General features: G+C 28.0%; 4 protein-coding genes across 12 annotated transcripts in view; 3 read left to right on the top strand and 1 right to left on the bottom strand.

Moving 5' to 3' along the window:
* Window positions 1-1105: 1105 nt before the first annotated feature.
* Window positions 1106-4261, top strand: Cabp1 (Protein disulfide-isomerase A6 homolog CaBP1). The gene is made up of 6 exons (XM_072899276.1): window positions 1106-1271; window positions 1530-1723; window positions 1805-2029; window positions 2176-2382; window positions 2464-2789; window positions 3173-4261. Exons 1-6 carry the CDS (start codon window positions 1223-1225, stop codon window positions 3495-3497), a joined length of 1326 nt encoding a protein of 441 aa, XP_072755377.1. The 5' UTR covers window positions 1106-1222; the 3' UTR covers window positions 3498-4261.
* A 2344-nt stretch (window positions 4262-6605) lies between these two features.
* Window positions 6606-7500, top strand: Mrps14 (mitochondrial ribosomal protein S14). The gene is made up of 3 exons (XM_072899277.1): window positions 6606-6726; window positions 6816-6953; window positions 7215-7500. The coding sequence occupies exons 1-3, from the start codon at window positions 6649-6651 to the stop codon at window positions 7398-7400; spliced, it is 402 nt and encodes a 133-aa protein (XP_072755378.1). The 5' UTR covers window positions 6606-6648; the 3' UTR covers window positions 7401-7500.
* An 870-nt stretch (window positions 7501-8370) lies between these two features.
* LOC140669633 (gustatory receptor for sugar taste 64e) lies at window positions 8371-15953 on the top strand. 4 transcript variants are annotated; one of them, XM_072899636.1, is made up of 9 exons: window positions 8371-8932; window positions 11582-11887; window positions 12187-12418; window positions 12820-12955; window positions 13665-13867; window positions 14188-14279; window positions 14413-14630; window positions 14989-15157; window positions 15303-15546. In XM_072899636.1, exons 2-9 carry the CDS (start codon window positions 11633-11635, stop codon window positions 15462-15464), a joined length of 1467 nt encoding a protein of 488 aa, XP_072755737.1. In that variant the 5' UTR covers window positions 8371-8932; window positions 11582-11632; the 3' UTR covers window positions 15465-15546. The 4 variants fall into 4 exon arrangements, with proteins under 4 accessions (XP_072755737.1, XP_072755739.1, XP_072755740.1 ...); XM_072899638.1 differs by lacking the exon at window positions 8371-8932 and adding an exon at window positions 10959-10973 and having other exon boundaries at window positions 11618-11887; window positions 15303-15547; XM_072899639.1 differs by lacking the exon at window positions 8371-8932 and adding an exon at window positions 15738-15953 and having other exon boundaries at window positions 11001-11887; window positions 15303-15392.
* Window positions 15954-16239: 286 nt separating this feature from the next.
* Window positions 16240-23819, bottom strand: part of LOC140669207 (gustatory receptor for sugar taste 64f) — a 46455-nt gene continuing 38875 nt past the window's right edge. For 2 of the 6 annotated variants that reach the window (XM_072898824.1, XM_072898823.1), the window contains exons 2-13: window positions 23506-23676; window positions 21341-21402; window positions 21127-21271; window positions 20849-20979; window positions 20581-20775; window positions 19722-19831; window positions 19232-19402; window positions 18850-19022; window positions 18377-18539; window positions 18022-18111; window positions 17712-17807; window positions 16240-16710 (exon numbers count right to left, since the gene is read on the bottom strand). In XM_072898824.1, the coding sequence (XP_072754925.1) occupies window positions 16699-16710; window positions 17712-17807; window positions 18022-18111; window positions 18377-18539; window positions 18850-19022; window positions 19232-19402; window positions 19722-19831; window positions 20581-20775; window positions 20849-20979; window positions 21127-21271; window positions 21341-21402; window positions 23506-23594 (1437 nt within the window). In that variant the 5' untranslated portion in view covers window positions 23595-23676 and the 3' untranslated portion in view covers window positions 16240-16698. Of the gene's footprint in view, window positions 16711-17711; window positions 17808-18021; window positions 18112-18376; window positions 18540-18849; window positions 19023-19231; window positions 19403-19721; window positions 19832-20580; window positions 20776-20848; window positions 20980-21126; window positions 21272-21340; window positions 21403-21842; window positions 23677-23819 lie in introns of those variants that run through there. The other 4 variants (XM_072898822.1, XM_072898828.1, XM_072898825.1 and 1 more) reach the window with 4 other exon arrangements.

A 23819-nucleotide genomic window follows, 5' to 3' on the forward strand; every position in this document is an offset into this window, starting at 1 on the left:
AATATTGTAAAAAAATCATAATACTTATAAAATTCTATAAATTTTTAATAAAAAAATTGCTTTTTGTCAAAAATAAAAACATAATTACAATTTTTTTATAATATAATAATATATTTTATATTAATATATTTTTTATTTATATATATATATATATATATATATATTTTAATTTTATATATTTGATAGTATCTTATAATATTTTATATTTCTTTATTTCTATATATATTTAATTTCCTTTACTTTTATATATGCATTTAATATTAAAAAAAATTTTTTTTGGAAATGTAGAAAATACCAGTAAATGCATATTATTAAACTTAAGTTTTTTTTGTTAAACAAATATTTTAAAACTTAATTGTGATTAATATCATATATTGTACTTTATTAATAAATAACTTAATATAAAAAAATTATTATATTAAACTTTTGAGTTCTTATGCATATAATAAATTGCGTTCTGTAATGTACTTTGTCATGATATGCTAATAGTCTTTAAAACTCTGCAAGTTTCTTATTATCATATACATTTTATTTCTGTATTACGGTATTACTTCTTGTCGTTTTTTGTTCGAAAGCGGCAAAACGCAGAACGTAAAACGGACGCTTATTTATGTCCTGCTTATTTGTCTACCGCTAAGAATCATAAATATTATAAAAAGTATATAATCAATACATAACTACAGAATAATAAACAGTTAATTAGAGAATAATAAGTTACACATAAATATGTGCGTACCTGGCGCGATGATGCCGTCGTCATATCTTCGATGAACGTTGGCGAGACGCGCAAAGAGGAATTTTTTCGTACCGAAATTGCGCGTATAAAATCGCGAAACTATACGCATAATTTATATTACGGCAAACACTTTACGCAGTAATTTCGACAATTCCTATAATTTCGCACGGCCGATCCCACTTTCGGGCAATAATCGCGAAAAATATCGGACGAAAACGTTAACGCGACGCGCACTTTTTGGCGGGCACTCTATGATGACGTACTTCAATCTATCGAAAAGCGATATTGCGATTCTCGAAACGACCACTGTCGATTATCGTTCGTCAATGGCGAGCCAATGAGAACGGTCCACGAAACGTTAGATAGATATCGGCTACTTGCTACCGCCAGTGCATCCAGAGAACTTTATATGGAGACGATATAGCGCGTTCGTGTCGTGTAGTTCGTGTGCTTGGCTGTAACGACAAAAGTGAATGATTGTTAGCGATGTCTCGAGTCGTCTGTGAAATCTGCAATAAAATGTTGGGGCTCTTAGGTGAGCGATAAACGCGCGCTTCTTGTTAATTTGCCAGCTCGAACATGCCGGCCGCTTTGCGATGATTTTTTGACGTTGCAATCAGTAAAATTTGACAAGTTTTCACCTAGCTTCTGTATGGGTGATACTGCAACAAGTGTCCCTGTTGTTAAGTCTAGTTTCACTAAAGTTTTGTAATTCCTGCATTATCTTTTAGTTTCCATACATAATTCTAAGTAATTACATGAAATCTTCATCTGCATTTCTTCTTTCTTATAGGTTTTCTGCTGTTAGTTGCTGGAGCAAATTGCATGTATGCGTCCAATTCAGCTGTCATTGATCTTAGGCCAAATAATTTTGATAATTTAGTCTTAAATAGCGATCATATTTGGGTGGTTGAATTCTACGCGCCATGGTGTGGACACTGTCAACAATTGACACCAGAATATGACAAAGCTGCTACAGCATTGAAGGTGGATCCCCATTATATACTCTATTATTATTATTTTTTTCTTTATTATATACATTGACTTATTAACTATATATTCTCACAGGGTATTGTTAAAGTTGGTGCAGTAAATGCTGATGAACACAAATCTCTTGGAGGTAAATATAGCGTTCGTGGTTTTCCAACAATTAAGATCTTTGGACTTGACAGCAAACCGGAAGATTTCAATGGCCCAAGAACTGCAGCTGGCATTGTTGAGGCTGCATTAAATGCCGCCAATCAAAAAGCTCGAAGAGCCTTAAGTGGCAAGAAAGCAGAAAGCGATTCTAAGGTAGGCTAAAATTAACTGTGTGATTAGCTCTAAATATTTACTAAGAGTATTTGAATAGACAATGGAATATATAAATAAATAAAAGATAGCTGTTTTGATAACATATAAATTGATAAATAATATTAACTGAATATTTACTTATGCAGAGTAAAGATTCCAAGGACGTAATAGAATTGACAGATGAAAACTTTGATAAAATTGTTTTGAACTCCGAAGATATGTGGCTAATTGAATTTTATGCTCCTTGGTGTGGCCACTGTAAAAACCTAGCACCTGAGTGGGCAGCAGCAGCTACTGAACTGAAGGGCAAAGTAAAATTAGGAGCTTTGGATGCTACTGTAAACACATTAAAAGTAAGATACATGCTTTATTAATATCTTTCTTACAATATAATCAATTTAATGTAACTATATTTCAACTTATTAATGTTGCAGGCTAGTAAATATGAAATCAAGGGCTATCCTACTATCAAATACTTTACACCGGGTAAGAAAGATGCCGATTCAGTACAGGAATATGATGGCGGTCGCACGAGCAGTGATATTGTTAACTGGGCTCTTGAGAAATTAGCAGAGAATATCCCAGCACCAGAAGTGATTCAAATTACATCTGAGCACAGTCTGAAAAATGCCTGCAAAGACAAACCAATCTGCGTGGTCTCTGTTTTGCCACATATTCTAGATTGTCAATCTGATTGTAGGAACGGATACTTGAAGATTCTGAACAACCTGGGAGAGAAATACAAGAAGAAAATGTGGGGGTACGTATGGCAAATTCATATTCATTAATTTTAAAATAATCTAAGAGTGAATTTCTTCTTTGATTTGTGTATGATTATAGAACTGATTTTTTTTTTACTTTTACATTGTAAATTTTATTTTATATTGTACTAACAATAAATAAAAAGATTATAATAAAATATTAAATTAGCAGAGAATAGACTATAATAATTACATTTAGAATATAGTAACTACTTTTAACCTTGAATAAATCTTGAATAAAATCTGATTTTCTAAATTTTTAATTTTTTAGAAGAAATTATAGTAAAACATGAAACATTACATACTCTAATAATTTATATAATTTGTATAATAAATAATTGTTACAAAATTATAATTAATTTTCTAATTAATTTTTTTATAGATGGGTTTGGTCTGAAGCTAGTGCTCAACCAAACATTGAAGAAGCTTTAGAAATCGGAGGTTTCGGTTATCCTGCACTAGCTGCTGTCAACATCAAGAAGATGAAATACTCCTTGCTGAAAGGCAGTTTTTCATATGATGGAATAAATGAATTTCTACGAGACTTGAGTTACGGTAGAGGTGGTACTGCACCTTTGAAAGGTGCTGAATTGCCTGTTATTTTCGAAACAACGGCTTGGGATGGCAAAGACGCCGAACCTCCGCAAGAAGACGAAATCGATCTTAGCGATGTTATTCTAGATCTAGATGAAAAGGACGAGTTATAAATTTATCGAAAGCCAAATGGTAAATTCTTTTTAGAAGAATCTTATTTACCATATGTGAAGTACATTGTTTCTATATAAAGCTGATTAGAAGCATTAATCGTGAATCGCAGTATAAATCTCTCTCGCTCAGAAAATTTATTTTGTATCAGACTTAACATTTATACTTGTAAGATTCAACATCGATTCAATGATAATTTCGTGATAAAACTTGTGGTACAATGGTAAAGAGCAATTCCATTATTTGATGATTTTGTATGGAGACTTAATATAACATATATATGTATATATATATATATATATATATATATATATATATATATATATATATATACATTATATAGTTATTTGTCGCTCTGTGTCTAAGGAAAACCAATTCTCAGGTGTAATCCAGTTTTATAAAAAACACATGTTTAATTAACTCTTCCATCTAAAAGCCAATTTTAGCCAATTTTCCATAAAGTTTTATATTATTGAGTTGCTTTAGAAAATTTAAATCAAGAGACGCGGTCTCGAGATAAGATAGCGTCTCGCGTTAAGTGTATTAATCTAGACTTGGCATAAACATATCCATATAGTTCTCATATTTTCAATCTACATGTGTTTAAATAGAGAAAAAAGTTCGAAAAACGTACATCGTGTGTTATGCATTTGTTAGCCTGCTTATTTTTTATGAAGAAGTGGGTTATTATAAAATACACATAGTTTATGTAAAGTCGTATATAGTTTCCTATTTGTAATAAATATACATCATACATTTACATGTACATTGTTTCTAAGTCTTTTTTTACAAGCTTAATATATACTGATAGCATAAGAAAAAACTTTTCAGTTTGCGGAACTAATAATTGGTTCTCCCTGTAATGGGACCAAATTTAGAGATTGTAAAGTTCAGTCTGTCATTAGAACACATGTTAGTCTTTTACACTTGTAAAAGTAATATTTTGTAATATTATGTTTATTATCTAATTAAATGAACATATTTTATAGTCTTCCATTATGAGCAAAATTATCATACATTGATTATTACTTCTACAAAGATTTATATTTAAAAAAAAACATTTGACAAATGTATATGTACTTATTCAAGATATATATTTTCAGTTGTATAACGCAATCTAATCTTTTGCAACAATTTGTAAATTTCAATAAAACATTATTTCTGCATTGAGTTTTGTAAATGCACTTGTATATAATTTATAAAAATTAATTCATTCTATTATCTATATATATGTATATGTAAAAAGTAGTACAAAAACAATCTCAATGTTTAATACTATGCTACTCAGAGATCATAAAACTGCCATTAAATTTATGTAAAACTTAATCACTAAGTTAAATTTATATAAAAATACTGGTATTTTAAGTCAACATGTATAGTCATGCTTATAATATTTATAATAATACTTGTATAAATTTTTTTTCTTAGTCTTTCTCTTACTGATTTAATGGTACATTTGATATGTCATTTAATTCATCGTTTGAACTGCGATAGAGTGGCATACTATTAGTATTGTCACTGACAGTACATACAGAGTTAACTTCTGTTAGCTCTATGATATCATAAGTCTGAGCTCTCTTACATATGTATGGATACAGTATAAATATATAATACGTTATAGTACTGAGTATAATTACACCTAAAATTATTCCAATTATTCCCCAAGCTGAAAGGCTAAGTTTACGAGCTGGTAATGAATCTGATGCTGTTGTGGATCCTGCTGTCTCTGCTAAATTTTCATTCTTATAATACTTGGCTGGTACGCTACCATAATCACTGCCATGGTCATAATTATGTTCTGTCTTATAATTTTTCCTCGGCTCATGTGAGTATACTCCACTCTCAGCTACGGAGAAGGTTGCTGCACACAATCATTTTTGTAATTAAATATTAAAAATTATTCTGCTAAGAATATACAAAATATTATCACTGAACAAAAGAAATAATGTTTGCAATTAATAAAATCAGTCTATAAAAACAGAGCTGTAGCATCAATCTTTAATATAGAAATTCAAAGTGTGAAAATATATTTCATTTATAAGAAATTATTAATACGGAAAAGTTTTAATAATTTTAATATAGACTTACCAACAACCACGATAAAAAGAATGAAATATGTCGCCGTCATATTTGATTTTATCTAGCGGCAACTGATTTTATTATAAATGTGTAAATAAGCCGGTTTTCGTTACTTTATCGTTAATGTAGATGGAAACAACTATTCACAATTATAAAAAGTAGCTTTTTTAGTATGCAACAAACAAAAGGAATATATACATTCTATACATTCAATGCTAGCTATGTTCCATTTGATATTCGACGAGCATTGCGTTCGAGAATACTATCTTTGTCTTTGTTTAATCTTGTTGGTCACAGCGTTGGCCACCAAAAATTAAACAGAGACGGAGATGATGCTCGTGAGCGTTGCCATTAGTTGCCATTGTCAAATGCAACATGGAACGCCATTTTTCCATATAACTCTTTTCCTTGCAATATGCTAGCGCCATCTAGATCCATTTTAGAGCGAGCAGAACTACATCCATTTATCGGTGCCACGGTAAAAGGACCGATTAGTTTATGCTAAATTCATATACATAAATATGATTAGAAAAATATACGGAAATATTATGGGTTTATTAATATATAGTTTATTACATATTATTTTAGCTGCGTGCAATCTTTTTTTATTTTAATACATATTATAAATAACAATTAGGTATATATGTACTATTATTTTTATGTATATATATATATATTACATATAGATATTATTTTTATAATTTTTTTAATAGTTCATATAGCTACCTATTGTTATCTATAACATTAAAATAAAAAAGATTACGCGCAGTTAAAATATATAATAAAATATATTAATAAACCCATATTAATTTTTTCGTGTATTTTCAATCCACAATTATGGATTTAGCACGGACATGAACCGGTTGTTTTATCGTAGCATCGAAAAATAGATGTCATCATGTAGTTCCGCCTGTTCTAAAATGGATCTAGGTGACACTAGCGTATTGCAAAAAAAAAGCGTCGTTCTCAGGCTTCTCTCTATATGCACTTATAAAGAGAAACTTTAAATATCCCTACCATCACTATAGAGAATTTATCTGTGTAATAAGAAATGTGATAGAGACAGCTGATTTAATGAATATGGCGACGTTGAAAGGATGCATTTCGGCTATCTGCAATATTCCGAAAAATATAAATTCATTAGGATATAGTGTAAGCATGATACAATTATGTATCATTTATACAATTATGTTGATAAACTGTATATTCTTAGAATCCAATTGCATGTATTTTTCGTACAGTTTCAGCAAGTACGAAACTATATTGGCTGCAGACAAGTGCGTGACAGAAAGCGTAGAAGATGGGCAAAGCAATATGCTGAAGAGCGTTTACGACTAGTTGCTTTGAAGCGAAATAATATCTTGCCGAAAGAGATAATAGTAAGTGATAATTCTCCATTTTCGTAATAGTAGATTCAGATAATAGAATCATAGTTTCAATTATTTACGAGTTTAAAAACTGCAAAGTATACAATTTATACATGTAACGTATTGATATATAACTTGTTATTGATATATGATTTTTATATGACATATTAATGCTCTGTTAGTTATAACAATATAATGCATATTGCTTGTATAATTTATTTATGTAATATTGTAATTGCCTGAATAATTAAAACAATATAATGATATTTCTAGGAACTTGCTGGAAAGCAAATAGATGAAACGATTCCTAGACAGACTGCTCTGAGACAATTGACACCAAGATGTGTGGTAACTTCTCGAGGTAAAGGTACAGTACTTCGATGGAGAATATCACGATTCATCTTTCGTGACTTGGTCGACTATAACAAAATGGCTGGAGTACAACGTGCCATTTGGTAGATTGTAATATATACATCAAATTATACTTTCATTATGTTTGAATATTAATGTAGTGTAAATAATACACAAGTGAATGCAAATAAAATTTTATAAAATAAAATTTATCTTTATTACATTTCTTTAATTTCACTTGTTGCTTTATTTAATATTCTTAAAAAAAATGTTAAGTGTTTTTTATTCCTAAAATTTTATATTGTAAATGTCAAAAATTTTTTTATATTTTAAAGAATAAACTATTTTTTAGATATATTTAATAATTTAATTTAAAAAATTTTGAATATTTAATTAACTGATGAAATAATTAATAAATGCTAATGTATTAATTATCAGACATGAATTAGGTATCAAAATTTAATATTAATTATTGATTGCAGTTTGTACGTAAGTTCTATTTCAAGAATAGTTTGAGATATGTATTGATTTTAATTATTCGATTTTATCTCACGCATACGTTTTTCATAAAGAAATCGATTCATAAACATACGTTGCATATATAAACAGGTCTCGTTGTTTTGCTTCATTACTCATATCTCATTTATTACATTTCCCATAACTGTTTGCGGACAAGCCGCATACTTGAATATTTTATCAATCCTAACTCACTCTAATACAATCGCTTATCTCGTCTCATCGAAAAACGCAAATATACCGTACTGATCTAAAGATTATAAAGTGTTTATACAAATTTGATATAATAACAATTGTAATGCGAAATACAATGACACGAAAGATACACGCAGTCTTATCAAGATTAATTTTAACTATCTCATTCAAGTATTCTTAATATATTATATGTTCTTAATATTCTTTAATATATCTATTTTATAAGATAGCAATGCTCTAATAAGAATAATTATTAATTATCATCAAATCTCTAATCGCGTAAAATATGTAAAACAGCTAATAAATTACGTAAATTTGCATAAATAAACATTATTAACTATTATTTATTATTTTATATATTCGACTTTATTTTTGATTGCTTAAGAAAAATCTTCGATAATAAAATTAGATTTAAAAAGAAAGGATTAAAAAAATAGAGTTGCAAAAAATAAAAAAAGAATTTTTTTGGGAGATATAAATTTTAATATTTAAAATTGTATATATTTTTATGTGTTTTCTTTAAATTTGATATTTTTACATGTAGAATCAATTTATGATGTGTCATAACGATCAATCCGAGGATCAAATATTCAAAAAAGCTTAAGACAGATGATCGGTCGTAATTTACATAAAAAGAAAGATAAATAACACAATCATATGATCATATGGTATCACGCGCATTGTATTCTCAGTGAAATTCTGCGCTTGAGTTGTAAGTGGTATAGTCGACTATCTGATCAGACATGCGTCACCTGCTTCAGCGTAGTCGCTCTTAATTCAAGTCTTTGCTCGCCAGTACACGTTCGACATACACGTTGTTCAGGTTTATCCACGACCATCAGCAAAATTAATCTATTTCTAAGCCGTTGTCTGTATTTGTGGATGAAAATCACGGTTACAAAAATCAGCTGCGAAAAACAGGATTTCATGTGGGTACAAATTTTGCAAAATTCGAAAATATTAATGTCGGAAAATCTTGAACGTTGATTCCGAAATAATTAAAGAATAATTGAAAAAGAATCAATATGCTTAAATACACTTATGTACTTATATAGAAAACATTTCTGTGGATAGATTAATTAACTATTAATTAATTATTTCTGATTAACTTTTTGAAAAATTCTTTGATCAATCTAAAACACAATTGAAAGAACTGAGAGTCGTAAAACATTTTGCATGTACTACAGACTTAAACAATTAAGGTGCTTGTTTAAAACTAAACTTAAACTTTAGTACATGTACATAGAGATGTTTACTTTTTTTCATATATTTTAGATACATATTTACTTTTTTCGTAATATATTATATTCGTAATATATTCGTAATATAAACTATACCTCACCACATCACAATACATACATTTTGATATTATATGTAATCAGTATTTTTTAAATATTATCTCTCTTCTTAATTCTATCGTATGCAATAATAATCATTGAGGCAAGTAAAATGTATAATGTATAATAATTTATATTTCGCCTTAAGGAACATTTTGAGTATTTAGAGTATTTAAATACTATGTGTACATATTTAATGTAAAATTACATTTATTATTTATAACTCATGTGACAAATATATTCTGGATTTTATATATATTAAATTAATTTTTAACTGAACCATCTAAATATTTTAGCACATTTATGTATTAATCAATCTAGACCCATAAACACATGTCAATACTACTTGCTATAAAACGTGTTTTAAAAGAATTGTGAAATCGATAATTATTTACGTTGATGTTGAGCTGATTGTGAGATTAACAATAAATGATTGATAACAATCAACTGTTGAAGTCGATTGATATAATTTCAGTGAGAAACGTGAGTTATGTAAAATATGTTTGAATAATATCTGATATCTCCATGACACGATACATTGCAATAACAACGTGCATATATATCACTGACTGACATAAAAACAAAGCATGAAATATTAATATATAATTTATAATATTTCTTATTCTTTTCACTTTGGTATTTTTAATATGATAAAATTATAGAAAAAGAAGACTTATAATGTCACATTGGCTTTGTTAAATATAAAATATTTTTAAGAAAAATAATTTTTATTTAAAAATATTTTTTTTAAATCTTTCTTATTTAAAAATATCTGTATGTTAATCCAATAAATGACAACCAAGGAACCATATATGTATAATCAAATATAAATATATAATTATATATATAATTTAATATGAATATATTATATGTATATATTATATATATATTTATAATATATAATTATAAATTAATATAGGTAATTATAAATTTAAATATACAATTATATATGAACAAGTTTTTCTCATTTCTTCAAATTTTATTTTTTCTTTTAAAAAAACGACGTTACTGATACAAAAAAATATTCTTCTAGTTATTTATTCAATTATTTTTTCTGTATATATAGACAGAGATTTTACAAAACATATAAATGTATGTTATACATATATAATTGTATATATTTATATATTTAATTGTATATATATAAACTTTTTTTCTGGAAAATATTGATGAATAAAATATAATAATACACTAATTGTAATATAAATAAATTTTTCGCTTTAAAAGTATTTTTCTATGTTTTTAAAACTGCATATATATACAGGTGCGCCGATATTCACCATAAATTACCATTTATTTTCCTACACTCCCCAGTTTTTTTCTACGAATACAGATACGCGTGCACGTGCTATTTCATAACGTCTTAATGATAGTCTTATAATAGAAGTTTATGGGCAACATAAGACCGTACTCGGAAATTGCATCGGGATAGCCACTTAATAGCGTTTGATCAAAGTTATTCGAGAAAATAAACGTGAAGTGAGACATTGGACTTGACGAGCGAATCGACTGCCTGCATCAACATATTGAGTTTATTCTCACGCTAGACAAACCACCAACCCTTTCCTGTAACGAGATGTGATACCTTTCTTATATCTATTGAAACTTGATGATAATTAATTGATCAAGTCACGTATGTATTATGTATCATGTTTACTGTAAACGAATACATAAGATGTACATAAAAACAGTATAAATCTTTCATATTAGAATATAAAAAAAGAATACAAAAATTAAAATACTCTAAAATTTATTAGGTTTTTAAGATTATTTATGTGAATTTTCATACTACATTACTTACTACGGTTCTCTAAAATATGTATAAATTTTATACAATATTAACCGACTATCTATGCATATAAGCTTTATTATCGTGTTAATTTCCATTTAGCAGCATTCAAAAAAGTATACAAAGCTAAAATGAAATGTGTGCGTGTGTGTAACAAGCAATTACTTAAACTAATATCATTTTTAAAATACACATTGCACATTACTATATTGCATGTGTATGAGGAACAATCATATGCTTTAGTTAGTCTTTTTCGCACTTTGTAACGAGAATTGTGGATGCATAATTAATAATTCTCTCAGCACTCAGTTTAATCAATTCTGAGAAAATTCAAATTAATGTTTGATAATCATTATTAATAAACTTTTACAAATTTTACAATGCATTTATACTTTTTTCAATGACTTTTTGTGTAAAAGGCAATTCTTAATATACTTTCTTAATGTATTCAGACTCTCTGCGAAATAATTAATTCAACTATCAATCAGGAATTTTACTAAGGAATGGTTACTTCCCTAAATGTCAACGAGGAAACTTCTAACATGATGTTGAAAGCAAAACGGATACTCACTGCGAATTCCAAGAGAGCGACTTGTCAAAAATTGTTACCGTACCTAATACGTCAAAAAAAAGACCAGACAAAAGAGATGGAAACCCAATTTTCGCAATCGCATCCTTCGGGTCCGCCGAGGGTGCGACCTTTTCTTCGTAGCGGTTTATTGAATGAAAATTCTCAAACTGTATCTGTGAACAGTAATGTAAGTTGTCACAAGAAGACTCGATGTTTATATATTGCAAGATATATACTTATGTTTTAAAATATATACTTATGTTTTAAAGAAGAAAAAAAGAAAGCATATATCTATAAAAAAATGTAAAGACTTTACAGAAATAAAATAAAACTTAAAGAAACATTATCAACAATGTCTAAAAGATGTTTGAAAGAACAGAACATTTCTTAAATGTGTGTGTATGGCAACTAATATCTTACATTCATATTATATTAAACATATATAAGAAAAATAAAACACAATATCAAGAGAAAATTCTTTTGCAGGATCCAGAGAGCTTCCAATGTGCAATAGGGCCCATTTTAAGATTCGCCCAACTATTCGGAGTCTTGCCGGTCTCAAGAATAAACGCGCCGACCCCGTTAAAGCTAAACTTTAAAAAATTTTCATTTCTTACTGCTTACTGCATTTCCATAACCGTGATGGTGCTCGTTATGGCAATATTGGCGATTATGCACATGATAAAAACGCTAAACTCCACAACTTTCGAAATGCAAGGTAAATAGAGATAAATCCTTTGTATGCTGTGTGCCACACATGCCACATCTATCTTATCCAGAAAGCAAACATACATTTATTACATATTAAAACAAAGAAATGAGTAGTTTCCAGAAACATTAATTAAAGTTAATTGAAATTCAAGATCCGTTGTCTCTTTCTAAATATAAGAAAATTAATATAGATCGGAAGAAACAAACTAGAAAAAGTAAGAAGAATTGATTTTATCTTTTATTTTCATGAGATTGGAAAAGAGATCGTTCTTTTAAAGTTAAAATCTCAATTATGGAAATAAATAAAAGACCTTTTATTTTTATTTAATTTCGACATATTAATTATCTCCATATAATGCACTTTACTTCATCAAACTCTAAATTCTTAAACACGCGATTGGATTTTAGGAGGAATAACAGCCGCAACGGCAGGCGCGGTATTTTATGGGAATAGCGTAATAGGCTTGATCATATTTTTCTGGCTGTCACCACGTTGGGTAACTCTTCAACGCGATTGGAGAGCTATGGAACAGTTTATAGACAGGTAGGTATCAATGCACATTTTTCAAGAAGAAACTGAAGATTATTGCAGAGTGAACTGATCGATAATAGCACGTGTATGCATATAAAACCGCATAGACTCGGCAATCAACGAAAGATTGCGATCTGCGTAAGCTTGCATACATTCATACGTAATGACAAGCAAATGTTACGAAAACAATCACAATAAAGTGTCATAATTTAAATATTTTTGATGTTTTTGCGATAAATTTTAAAGTAAATCAGAAACAATTTATAAGTATATCTACTCCATGCAAAAATAATTATATATATGTATATATTATTATAATTTATGTATATATGTATTATGTCTATATTAGTATAATTTATATATACATATATACTATTACAATTATTATACTATTATACTGTTATAATTATTTTTGCATCGAGTGTATTCCAATTTTATTGCCATAAATATGACAGTATTGAAATGTGTGACTCATAACTATCTACAGCATCAAAGTTTGAGTATCATCAAGATATCATCGCTTGCTTCGGCATATATAAATGTTTAAAAATCCCCTTTCATTTTAAAATTATTTCTCTATCTTTAAAAGATCCTCAATAAGAATTAATTACTTCTTCTTGTGAAGATTCTAATAGATAATATTGTTTTTAAATTGTGATTAATCTGCTTTACAAAATTTGATAGTATAATGTACCTGCATCCAAATCTTGCGGTTTTGCAGCAATAAAATGGAACGACCTAAACTTCGTTGGAGATTTTATTTGATAACTGCTTCTATTCTACTCTTGGCTCTTGTTGAACATCTCTTGAGTATAGCGGTGAACTCGAAGAATTATGATTGGAGTGGCAAAACGGAAAATTCGACATTTCAGAATTTTCTGCAAATATATTGTATGTCTTCTCACGCGTTCATCATGGATGACCGTAAGCGTTATGTTATATGAATTTATATGCATTATAATCTGTTAATTATTATTAATTTAAAAATATCATCCACAAGAAATTACATAATAATTTCGGAGGACTATATTCAATAATGAAAATCTTACTTATTTCCGTGTACAGTTAAATCGCAAAATCTACTTTCCTTATAATTCTGATTTAAAAAAATGACTTCTTCTGTATAATAATTACAATTTTTTTTTTTCACTCTTGTTGCAAGAGTTTACCCTAAAATTGTTTCGTCTTTTCTAGGTTTAATAAACTCTGGTTATTTTAAAAATAATAATTTTGTTTACTTTTAGTGAGCTATAACTTGGCGCTCGGAATTTACATTTTTATCATCGCCAAACTTGCAACTTTCACATGGAACTTTACTGACATTTTCGTCATGTTGGTAATAAAATTTTTATTGACCAAAAACAAAAATTTTAGTCTAATCGGAAATAGTTTTTAATTTAATCGATTTTATCAATTTTATAGTTATCGATTTTATTTTTTTAATTCAATCTTTTGGTCGGAGTCTTCAGGTGGCTACCGGCTTAGCCGAGAGGTACAAGTCATTGAACAAGGTAGTAGTCGCTTCTGCATTGAAGCATAGAACAATGGACTGGTGCGGAATTCGCGAAGATTATGCTACTCTTAGTTGTATGGTGAAAAAGGTGGACAACAATATGTCACCTATAATCCTTCTGTCATTTGGGAACAATCTTTATTTTATCTGTTTACAACTACTCAATGGATTATCGTAAGTATGCGGATGAACCACAATTGTAAACTATTAATAAATGCATTTTTACTTTTACGAAAATTATATTTGCTTACTCCTCTGTATAATTCAGATAAAAGAAAATTCGCAAAGACGAGAAACACTTCTTGTAAAGACAAGTAAATTTGTTTTCTTTACATTGATTTATCGATTACAGTAATACAGTTTAGTATTATAACAATAATATAGTTTTCGGATAATTTTATTTAAAGTAAATAAATCAAAGATTTATATAAAACTGATATAATGTATTAATATAAAATATAATAAATATTAATATTAATATTAATATAAAATATAAACATCAATTTCTAAGTTTTTATTTTGATCCATACAGTAAGTCAGCCGATAGTACCATCGTCAATGATATCTATTTCTTTGGGTCCTTCTTATTCTTAATCGGCAGGACAGTGGTCGTCACTCTACTCACTGCTAGAATCAACGATCAAAGCAAAGTGGCATTGCCGGCTTTGTATACTTGTTCGGCTTCTACTTATAATACAGAGGTATGTAAATGATCCAAGAGAAATGGTACAAAGAAAGAAGACTTCAAATTCTTTCGACATTGTCTTATTTTTACAATAGACAATTTATTTAATTAAATTAATTTGTTGTTTAAAATCCTTTACTTATAATAATTTTGTTTTACAGACAGAAAGGCTGGTATATCAACTCACTACTGACGACATCACACTTACAGGAATGCGCTTCTTTTCTATTACACGAAATTTCATGTTAGCGGTAAAAATAAATTATTTTTTTACAATATTTCATATACAATATACACGCCATAATTTTAATATAAAAAACTAATGTTACAACTGCATAACTTTGTGACATTGTGTAAAAATATTTATACGAAGGAAGTATATTTGCAAGCATATATTTGCAAATATTCTTTATGTATTTATATACTTGATTTAACAGAAACAAGAAAAATGATTAAAATTTTGTTTTTCATATATTTTTATCATATATTTTCCATTATATGTTATTATATAATACATATATGTACTTTAGTCAGTAATATCTCATTGTTATGATAAAATTATAATACTACTAAATATTTATTAAATTCGCTTGTAGGTAGCTGGTGCAATTGTAACGTACGAAGTCGTGCTACTGCAATTCAACGTCTCAATGAACCATTGACTGCAACAATGTAATATCTAATATTTATTAAAAAAATATTATTATATAATTTAAAAATGTAAAATAATAAAAATATTTATATTCTCTCATTAAAAATATATAAAATTGATTAATATGTTAACTAAAATATATTTTAGTATTACAAATCCTTGTTATAAAAAATTTTTTATAATCTGCATGTAATTTATTATAGCATTTCTCTTAAAAGTATATCTATATTTCAGAAATATATTTTGTAAAAACATTAATGTAAAAAGTGTAAATTAATAACTACACATTATTTTAATAGATTTTGTGTGATACATTTATTATATATAACATAAATAATTTACAATTTTCATAAATTATTTAAATATAACTATAAAAGTTAAGATAGAATGTGTCTTTCCTACTTACTTTTACATTTATATTTAAATCAGTTAATAATTAAGTATGCTTAAGTTTTTTAATAAAAATTTTATTCGATCAATTATTTCTATATAAATATAATTATGTAGAAATAATTGTTTATTCACAATTATTCAAACAACATTTTTCCTTCTAGATTTTTGATATTATGTTTAAATACCAACTTTATATTTATTGTTTATATGCAATGTTTAAAAGTTATTGCAGTGCAATATTAATCTAACAGGTGTAAATAATAATATAGACTGTTGCAATATATATGTTAGATTTTATAGTACGTATTCAAACATACTGCTACGTTAGATTTTATGGTACGTATTCAAAAATACATCTATATGTTTTTCATCCATTTTTGCAAATGACGATGTGGTCTCCGTATCTAGATGTAAAAATGTGTAACAATGTGTGTTGTGTATCGTTTTGTAGCAACATGATTGAATGCTGATGAAAAATATCCAGTTCGTTTATCTCCAGAGTGTATCTCGGATTATATTTCTAACTACAACAAAAAATAAATTAGAAAGTAAAATCATGCAAAAATAATATTAAGTAAAAAATATATATTGCACGGTTATGCCGGAAAACTAAAAATAACGTACTAACATCAAGGAAAATTTATTTGCACAATTCACATACTTATCTTGCTCTAAAAATTGTGGAAAAATTGCTAGAAGTAGGATAAAAATAGAAGATTGAAATATAGCAAAAAGAATCTTTTATTATGTGTATAAATAAATATAAGAGATATATATCATATAAAAATAATAAAGTAGTAATAAATTCCATTATGTAAAGAAAAAACCATAAAATATTAAGATATATGTAAAGAATATTTGATAAAATTAAAAAGAAATGAAAAAAGTAGGCAAAGATAAAAAGTTATCAGATTAAATTGTAACAATGTAATGCAGTAGAATCCCAGAGGGGACATGTCCCTAAAAGATGACTTAAACATGACTTAAAGACGTCTCATTGTTTTTTAGATATCTTTAAGATGTCTTTTAGCCTTTCTGTGCCGTATGGGATTTATTCAAAATAGCATTATAATAAAATTATGCAATTTATAATTAATGTAAAAAAAGATTTGTCAATAAAACAAACCAACAAATTTCAAAATAAATATCTAAAATCATGTTATAATTTCCAAATAATAAAAACTGCCTACATACGTATACATGTATGCAAAATATAAAATTTAACAAAAGTCAGATTTAATAGTTTATAAAACACACACAATTTCATTAAAATGGCTATTAATGGGAGAGTGCCGGAAAAAGTAACTAAATGTGTAGATAAGTGATGTGTGTAAATGTGTAAATAAATGTAACGTGTACAAGTTGTGAAACATAAAAAGAGTGGGCCAAAAACAGTTGTATTTGCAAGGCAAGACTTCATAAAATATGCCTATTACACAACATTCTTCACAAAACTTGTGTGATGTAGAAGCAGATATAGGTAGCCGAAATCCTTATAAATCTTTTCGAAAGCTTTCTACCTCACCTCGCAACTACTGTCGGTAATATTTGATTGATCCACTTGCTGAACAGAATTGAACTGCACCAAAACTAGTTCATAAGTCACGATAGTTCCAGCCACCTAAATCAATCATTTTACAATCGGACAAAGGTAATATTAAAGATCTTCAATCATAGTTTAAAATTAATTTAAATTGTCTCAATAATATTAAAAAAGAGTTTTTTTACTTCTTAAATTAAATATAAAATGATTATATCAAATAAAAGTATTTTCAAATTATTTCTTAAAAAAAGTAAAATATAATAGATTAATGTCTCGATAAAATTATACTTACGGTTAACACGAGACTTCTCGTTACGGAGAAAAACTTCATTCCTGTCAAACTTATATTATCTGTCGTTACTTGGGTCAAGAATCTAGAGACCTGCGTGACATTGTGCAAACTTATGTACAAATAAAGAAAGAATTAAGAAAATTAATTTTTATAGTATGCTGCTATTTTCTTCCATTAACTAATATCACACATAATTTCTTAAATCTCTCTAAATATTTCTTCGAAAAAGAAAGAGAGATATCATAAAAAAGAATTTTCCTTTAATAAAATGTTTGTTTAATTTATGAATAATGTTTAAAGACTATTATCAATTATAAGTTACTAATTAAAATTGTAACAATATTTTATGACAAACCTCATTGCTGTAACTAGAACCAGAGACGCTGTACAAAATCGGTGCTGGCAAAAGAGACTCATCGTGAACGGAAGCCACGTACAACGATACCGCCGTTGTTCTTGCTAGTAAAAAGCCGAAAGAGAGGCAATAGTATATCTTCCGCACAATACCGCGTATTGGGCTGTTAAAAAAATAGATACACAATTTTATACAAACTTATTAATTAATTTTAATGTTAAATTATAATTAATGTTAATGCAAATTAATTATTTATTATTTATAATTTTTTTTGCGTAAATTCTATCTTTTAAAGCAATCTTACATTGAACAAAATTAATATTAGCATAGAAGCGATAACAATTATAAATAGGCATAAACATAAGTAAAAAATTTTAGATTAGTTTATAGAGCAGAGACTTTTTGTTTAAAGAAAACAAATTTTACGTAAAAATATATAAGCAATATTAAAATGGTATATATGTTAGATATACTTGAAGGAAAACAGCAGTTGGATACAGATAAAATATAAGTTGGTAGCGAAGGAGAGAAGTACGATGCAGGAAACGTGAGAATCCACCCTGCGTGTTAAAGTTGCCAAATGATTATAATCATTTCTTACTTCAGCCCACCACCACTCCGGCATCGCCTTAATAACGACATGGTGCTAAGTTATTAATAGCAATAAAAATTGTTAATAAAAGCAAAATTTTCAAAATCGATTTTTCTTGCAAATAAGTTTATAACATTGTATGTCATTTAAATTAATAAAAATATAATGCATCTTCAAGAAAAACTATCGTCAATAAAAAATATAAATATTATTAACGCTTTCATAAAAGAAAACAAATATTGTTTATTTCACATGTATTTTACCTTTCCTCGTATTGAATAGAGACGACTATTCAATTGCCTGAACTGATTCGCCAAAGCAATGCTAATAAGAATAAGAAATAGATCGACGAAGTTCCATGAAAATGTACTAAGGACATTTATAGTTTCGACCAGGATTCCCTTCCAAATACTGTAAGATACTTTTGTGAAGATCTATAAAATTTATATATAAAATATAAACGACTCATACAAAATTAATAATAAATAATATTACACCTTAATTTAATAATAATTGAGTGTACATGCTAATTGCTTTTTATGCAGTTTGAAAGAATCTCTTTTTTAGATTACTATAATATATAAATAAAATATAATATAATATATAAATAAAAATTAAAAAATTTTTTATATGCATTTATTTAAGAATATGTTTATTCTTATATGCAGTATTAAATAATCTATTTAATGTATCTACGTATTTATTATGTATACATATATATATATATATATATTTATTTATTTATTATATTACCTGAGGAAATTGCATTTGAAAGTAAGTACCAATGATATCTGTATCGCCGCGAGTATCTGCACATTCTATTGCATTGATATATGCAGAAACTACAGCAGCGCTGTGTTCCACTATTTATAAAAATATTCAATACAATATTCATTACATGTATAACAATATTCACTTTAACTAACTTTGATATTTAACGTCAAATAAGTACATAAATGTGTTTATTAATTACACAGTAATTTATTAACAAGATATTCAGTGATAGTGTATGAGAGCATTTTAATAAATAAAATAAGACCTGTTATAAAAATACAAGTTTTTACAGAACTGTACAACTTGTAACATATCATTGCATATATTTCTTACACGTGTTTGAACATTTTGTTCTACTAAAGCATTCGATTCCAGCAGCGAAAAAATCAGTATCGAAGTCAAGGAGGCAGGTGCTGAACAGTCTTCTCTATAGCCTTAACTTTGCACAAGTGATTTTTATCTCTTTAAACTCTTCATTTTTATCTCTTTAAATTTTTAACTCTTGAAGAAGCACTTGATTGGAAAACGATATGCAATCGACGTCGCAGTTCTGCGTTCTTTATGCCGTAATGTTTTCAGGACACTAATTTTTTCGCTGCTGGAATCAATGAAACAAATGCCTGGACACATATGAGGAATATGTGTAATCATATACAAGTTATAATAATAATTATATGAATACATGTATTCTCAGGTCTTGTTATCTTATGGAAATGCCTTTGTATATAATTATATTTATAACAGATAGGTTGTCTTGCTATCAATGCTATTAATTACAAAATAATAATTAAAAATGGCTGTGCATAATTTTTATTTCATTTACCAGAATAGTACTCACCTAATGCAAGCAACATGACAACAATAGTTACGATTTTGAAACGAGTAGCGAGAGTGATCTTTGAAATTTCTCGATATCTGGAAGCGAGTTCGCGCTCAAGTTTCTCCCAAGTTAATGCCAAGCAAGGCCATTGCCACGCCAATCGTACGAACAAGACAGTAGATATAAGATTCGTAGTGTAAAAAACAAATGTCGCTATTCAGGACAAGTATCACTTTTAGAAAATGACTCAGTGAAAACATAGCAGTTACTGAAAATTATTACTTACTCATTGATTTACTCATCTTGCTAGAATTTGCCCCTGTAGAGAGCAACCACAAAACATTGTAAATCGACATGAAGAATACTGTCAGGAAAACAATGAATGTGTAGAGAATCTTCGGACTTCGCCATGTAAATCTAAGAGACATTCAGAGAACGTGAGACGCGCAAAGTTCACACTCGAGAGACACAATGTTAAAATCGCGAGAAAATTAAATCACACTATCTTCAAAATAAATATTTTCTAAACAACTTAATTATGCACTGGCAACGTCCATTATTTACCGGAGATACGAAGCGTCTGATTTATTGACACCGCACACCGGAAACATGGAGAAACATTGGGCCAGCATAATGATCGGCCTTATCGATGCGTACAGACTATCAGTAACAGGGTTGAAGGTTTGCGACTGGGGTACAACAGCCAGCACTAAAAATCGCGACGATTAATAAAATCATCCGCACGGTTAATACGAAATAAATCTAAGGCCCAACTTACTTTCGGGTGCCACCACGTCGGTTTTTATGGGATCGAACCTACGCAGGTTACTCTTGGGCGATCTGAAAAAAAATTGCTCTTATATTTTGGACATATCTATCGAGACAATCAAACCAATTGACATCCGAGATCGCCCAAGTATATTTTTAAAAATAGATGGATTTTTATAAAAAAAAAAAAACACATTTTCTCTTCAATCTCTCTTATTAGTAGTGATTAGTTAGTAATGAGTTAAGAATTCAATCTTATTATCTCTCAGCTAAAAAGAAAAATTGACGTTTACATCTATAACTTAATGTTACAACATAATCTGCGGATAATTCATTTAGATCTGCTGTGAAAAAAATTTCTCCAGTGTTGCAACAGATTTTAACACACAAATATAAATTTTGCTTTTTCGACTTTAGTTTAATTATGCTTTATTCCAATATCAAATCCATGCAACATGATTTTTTAAACTTTTCTCTTGGCTTAATAATTTTTTTATCACTCAAAGACGCACCTTAAACGAGGCACGCTGCGACTAACGTTGTGTACGCTACACGATCGCATGACGGACAGAAGACAGAACTCGTTATTTCTAAGCTTTATCATGCAGCAAAGTGACAGGGCGGAGGGCGCTTTATAAACATTGGAGACTCAATAAACGTCCACTTCGGACAGCTAGTGGAAACTCGAGACTGCTGAGACCTCGACGACGAGGTGCGAGAAACTTGCGCGCAAAGAGGGAGACATAAATGCGTCTTCGAGAAAAGAATCCGACGTCATCCTGATACATGATAGCAAAAGACGATTAAGCTTATAATTTACCGTTCCAAAAACATATTTAATTTTCAAGAAATTTGGAAAACTAATTTCTCTTTTAAATAAAATAATTATAAAATTAAATTAATAGAAAATTGTAAAAAGTTTATTGCCAAAGTAATTTTTAAACTTAATCCTTTCCAGTACATTTAACAATTTCAAAGATATTAAAATATAAATATAATTTATTTCAAAAAAATTTAAACAATCTTTCTTTAAAAAGTTCAATTTCTAACACAATTTTTTTAGTAGCAATGGTAGTTAATTCTAAATTTACAATATAACATAATTATTTTATATTTGTATAAAATTTAAAAATTTTGTGATTACACATTACTGAATTTGCCAGTTTCATTTCCATCACTCAAATATAAGTATTCCGTTTACGTATTACTAAATATTAATTACGTTTCTCTTTCATCTAATTCTGTTTTTGAGAGATGTTACATTAATCCTGCATGTAACCATTTACGAAAAATAAGGTCGCAATATTTTTAATACATAAATTTTCATATTATTACAGAGTAATATAACAGAAACATGCACAAACGCTCATAACAAGCTTTTATAATAAATAATTAGTTTTATCTCTACATCAATCAGATTACGGAATATATCAAAATCGATTGACGAGTCTAAGCGAAAAATTGTCAGTACGCAAAACTTAACAATTAGAGACAATTTAAATCACACAATGTTTATTTGCTTGCAAAAAAATTGCAAAGAAAATAGAGCATCTACATAATAATATTTACAAAGTATTCGTAAAAATGATAAAATTTTAATTTATCTCTGTCAAAAGAAACCTTAAAAAATCTGTATAATAATAATGTTAAAATAAAAAAAAATATTTATGTAAATAGTTATATAAGCTTTGTGTAATAAAAAGATTAATCACAACTAATTTCGGGACAAGTTTAAGCGCAAACTACACGACTATTAGCCGAGAATGTCCTGTCATTAAATTGAAATGTTTGTACACAGCACTCTTTATTAGAGAAGGCGGTTATTTGAGAATCATAATTGGTAAATCGATTTTTATTATATAGAGTGCTTGTTCACTCAGTCTTGCTTTTTCTAAGCATTTCATCTGCTATATTACTATAGTTTTTCTATTTATTAATAATTAAATAAAATTAATTAAAGTGTTTCCAACTAAATAAAAATATGTAAACTGATTATCATGCTTGAATATTTAATTGTGTTTTGTATGCACGTATGTGCGTGTGTGTATATGTATGTGTGTGATCATTTTTGTTTACTCCAGCGACATGATAAAATAGAATCTAATTATGTTGTATAATTTTAAAAATATTAATATATAAAATATATAAATCACAAAATGTCAATACTTGACTTACTGAACATTAATCGTTACAGGATGCCAAGTGTTTGCAGGCTTCCATCGTGGATAAGGCATTTCAGAAACATTTTTTTTATCTTCGTTCATTTTGTAATGTTATATAATTTTCTTAGACATCGCACGATTGAGAGTTTCTTCGCTAAATTCAAGTCAGCACGTTTTCTAGAAACTTTAATAAACAGTATGGTTATAAAAAATTGATAAAAGTATCCTTTCATAAATAAAAAATAAAAAATAGAAGCATGTAATTCGGGAAGCAATCAAAAAATATATTAAAAATGGATTAAAATACTCTATTCATTTGCTATAAAG

The sequence above is a fragment of the Anoplolepis gracilipes genome, chromosome 9 (genome assembly GCF_047496725.1).
Source record: "Anoplolepis gracilipes chromosome 9, ASM4749672v1, whole genome shotgun sequence".
Lineage (NCBI taxonomy): Eukaryota > Metazoa > Arthropoda > Insecta > Hymenoptera > Formicidae > Anoplolepis > Anoplolepis gracilipes.

Bases quoted from the DNA above. Each gene is read 5' to 3' on its own strand.
- Cabp1 (XM_072899276.1), top strand. From the start codon at position 1,223: ATGTCTCGAGTCGTCTGTGAAATCTGCAATAAAATGTTGGGGCTCTTA. The intron at 1,724-1,804 runs GTGGATCCCCAT...ATATTCTCACAG, and splicing joins AAGCTGCTACAGCATTGAAG to GGTATTGTTAAAGTTGGTGC. The intron at 2,383-2,463 runs GTAAGATACATG...TTAATGTTGCAG, and splicing joins CTACTGTAAACACATTAAAA to GCTAGTAAATATGAAATCAA.
- Mrps14 (XM_072899277.1), top strand. From the start codon at position 6,649: ATGAATATGGCGACGTTGAAAGGATGCATTTCGGCTATCTGCAATATT. The intron at 6,727-6,815 runs GTAAGCATGATA...TTTTTCGTACAG, and splicing joins TAAATTCATTAGGATATAGT to TTTCAGCAAGTACGAAACTA. The intron at 6,954-7,214 runs GTAAGTGATAAT...TGATATTTCTAG, and splicing joins TCTTGCCGAAAGAGATAATA to GAACTTGCTGGAAAGCAAAT.
- LOC140669633 (XM_072899636.1), top strand. From the start codon at position 11,633: ATGGTTACTTCCCTAAATGTCAACGAGGAAACTTCTAACATGATGTTG. The intron at 14,280-14,412 runs GTAATAAAATTT...CGGAGTCTTCAG, and splicing joins CTGACATTTTCGTCATGTTG to GTGGCTACCGGCTTAGCCGA. The intron at 15,158-15,302 runs GTATGTAAATGA...TTTGTTTTACAG, and splicing joins CTTCTACTTATAATACAGAG to ACAGAAAGGCTGGTATATCA.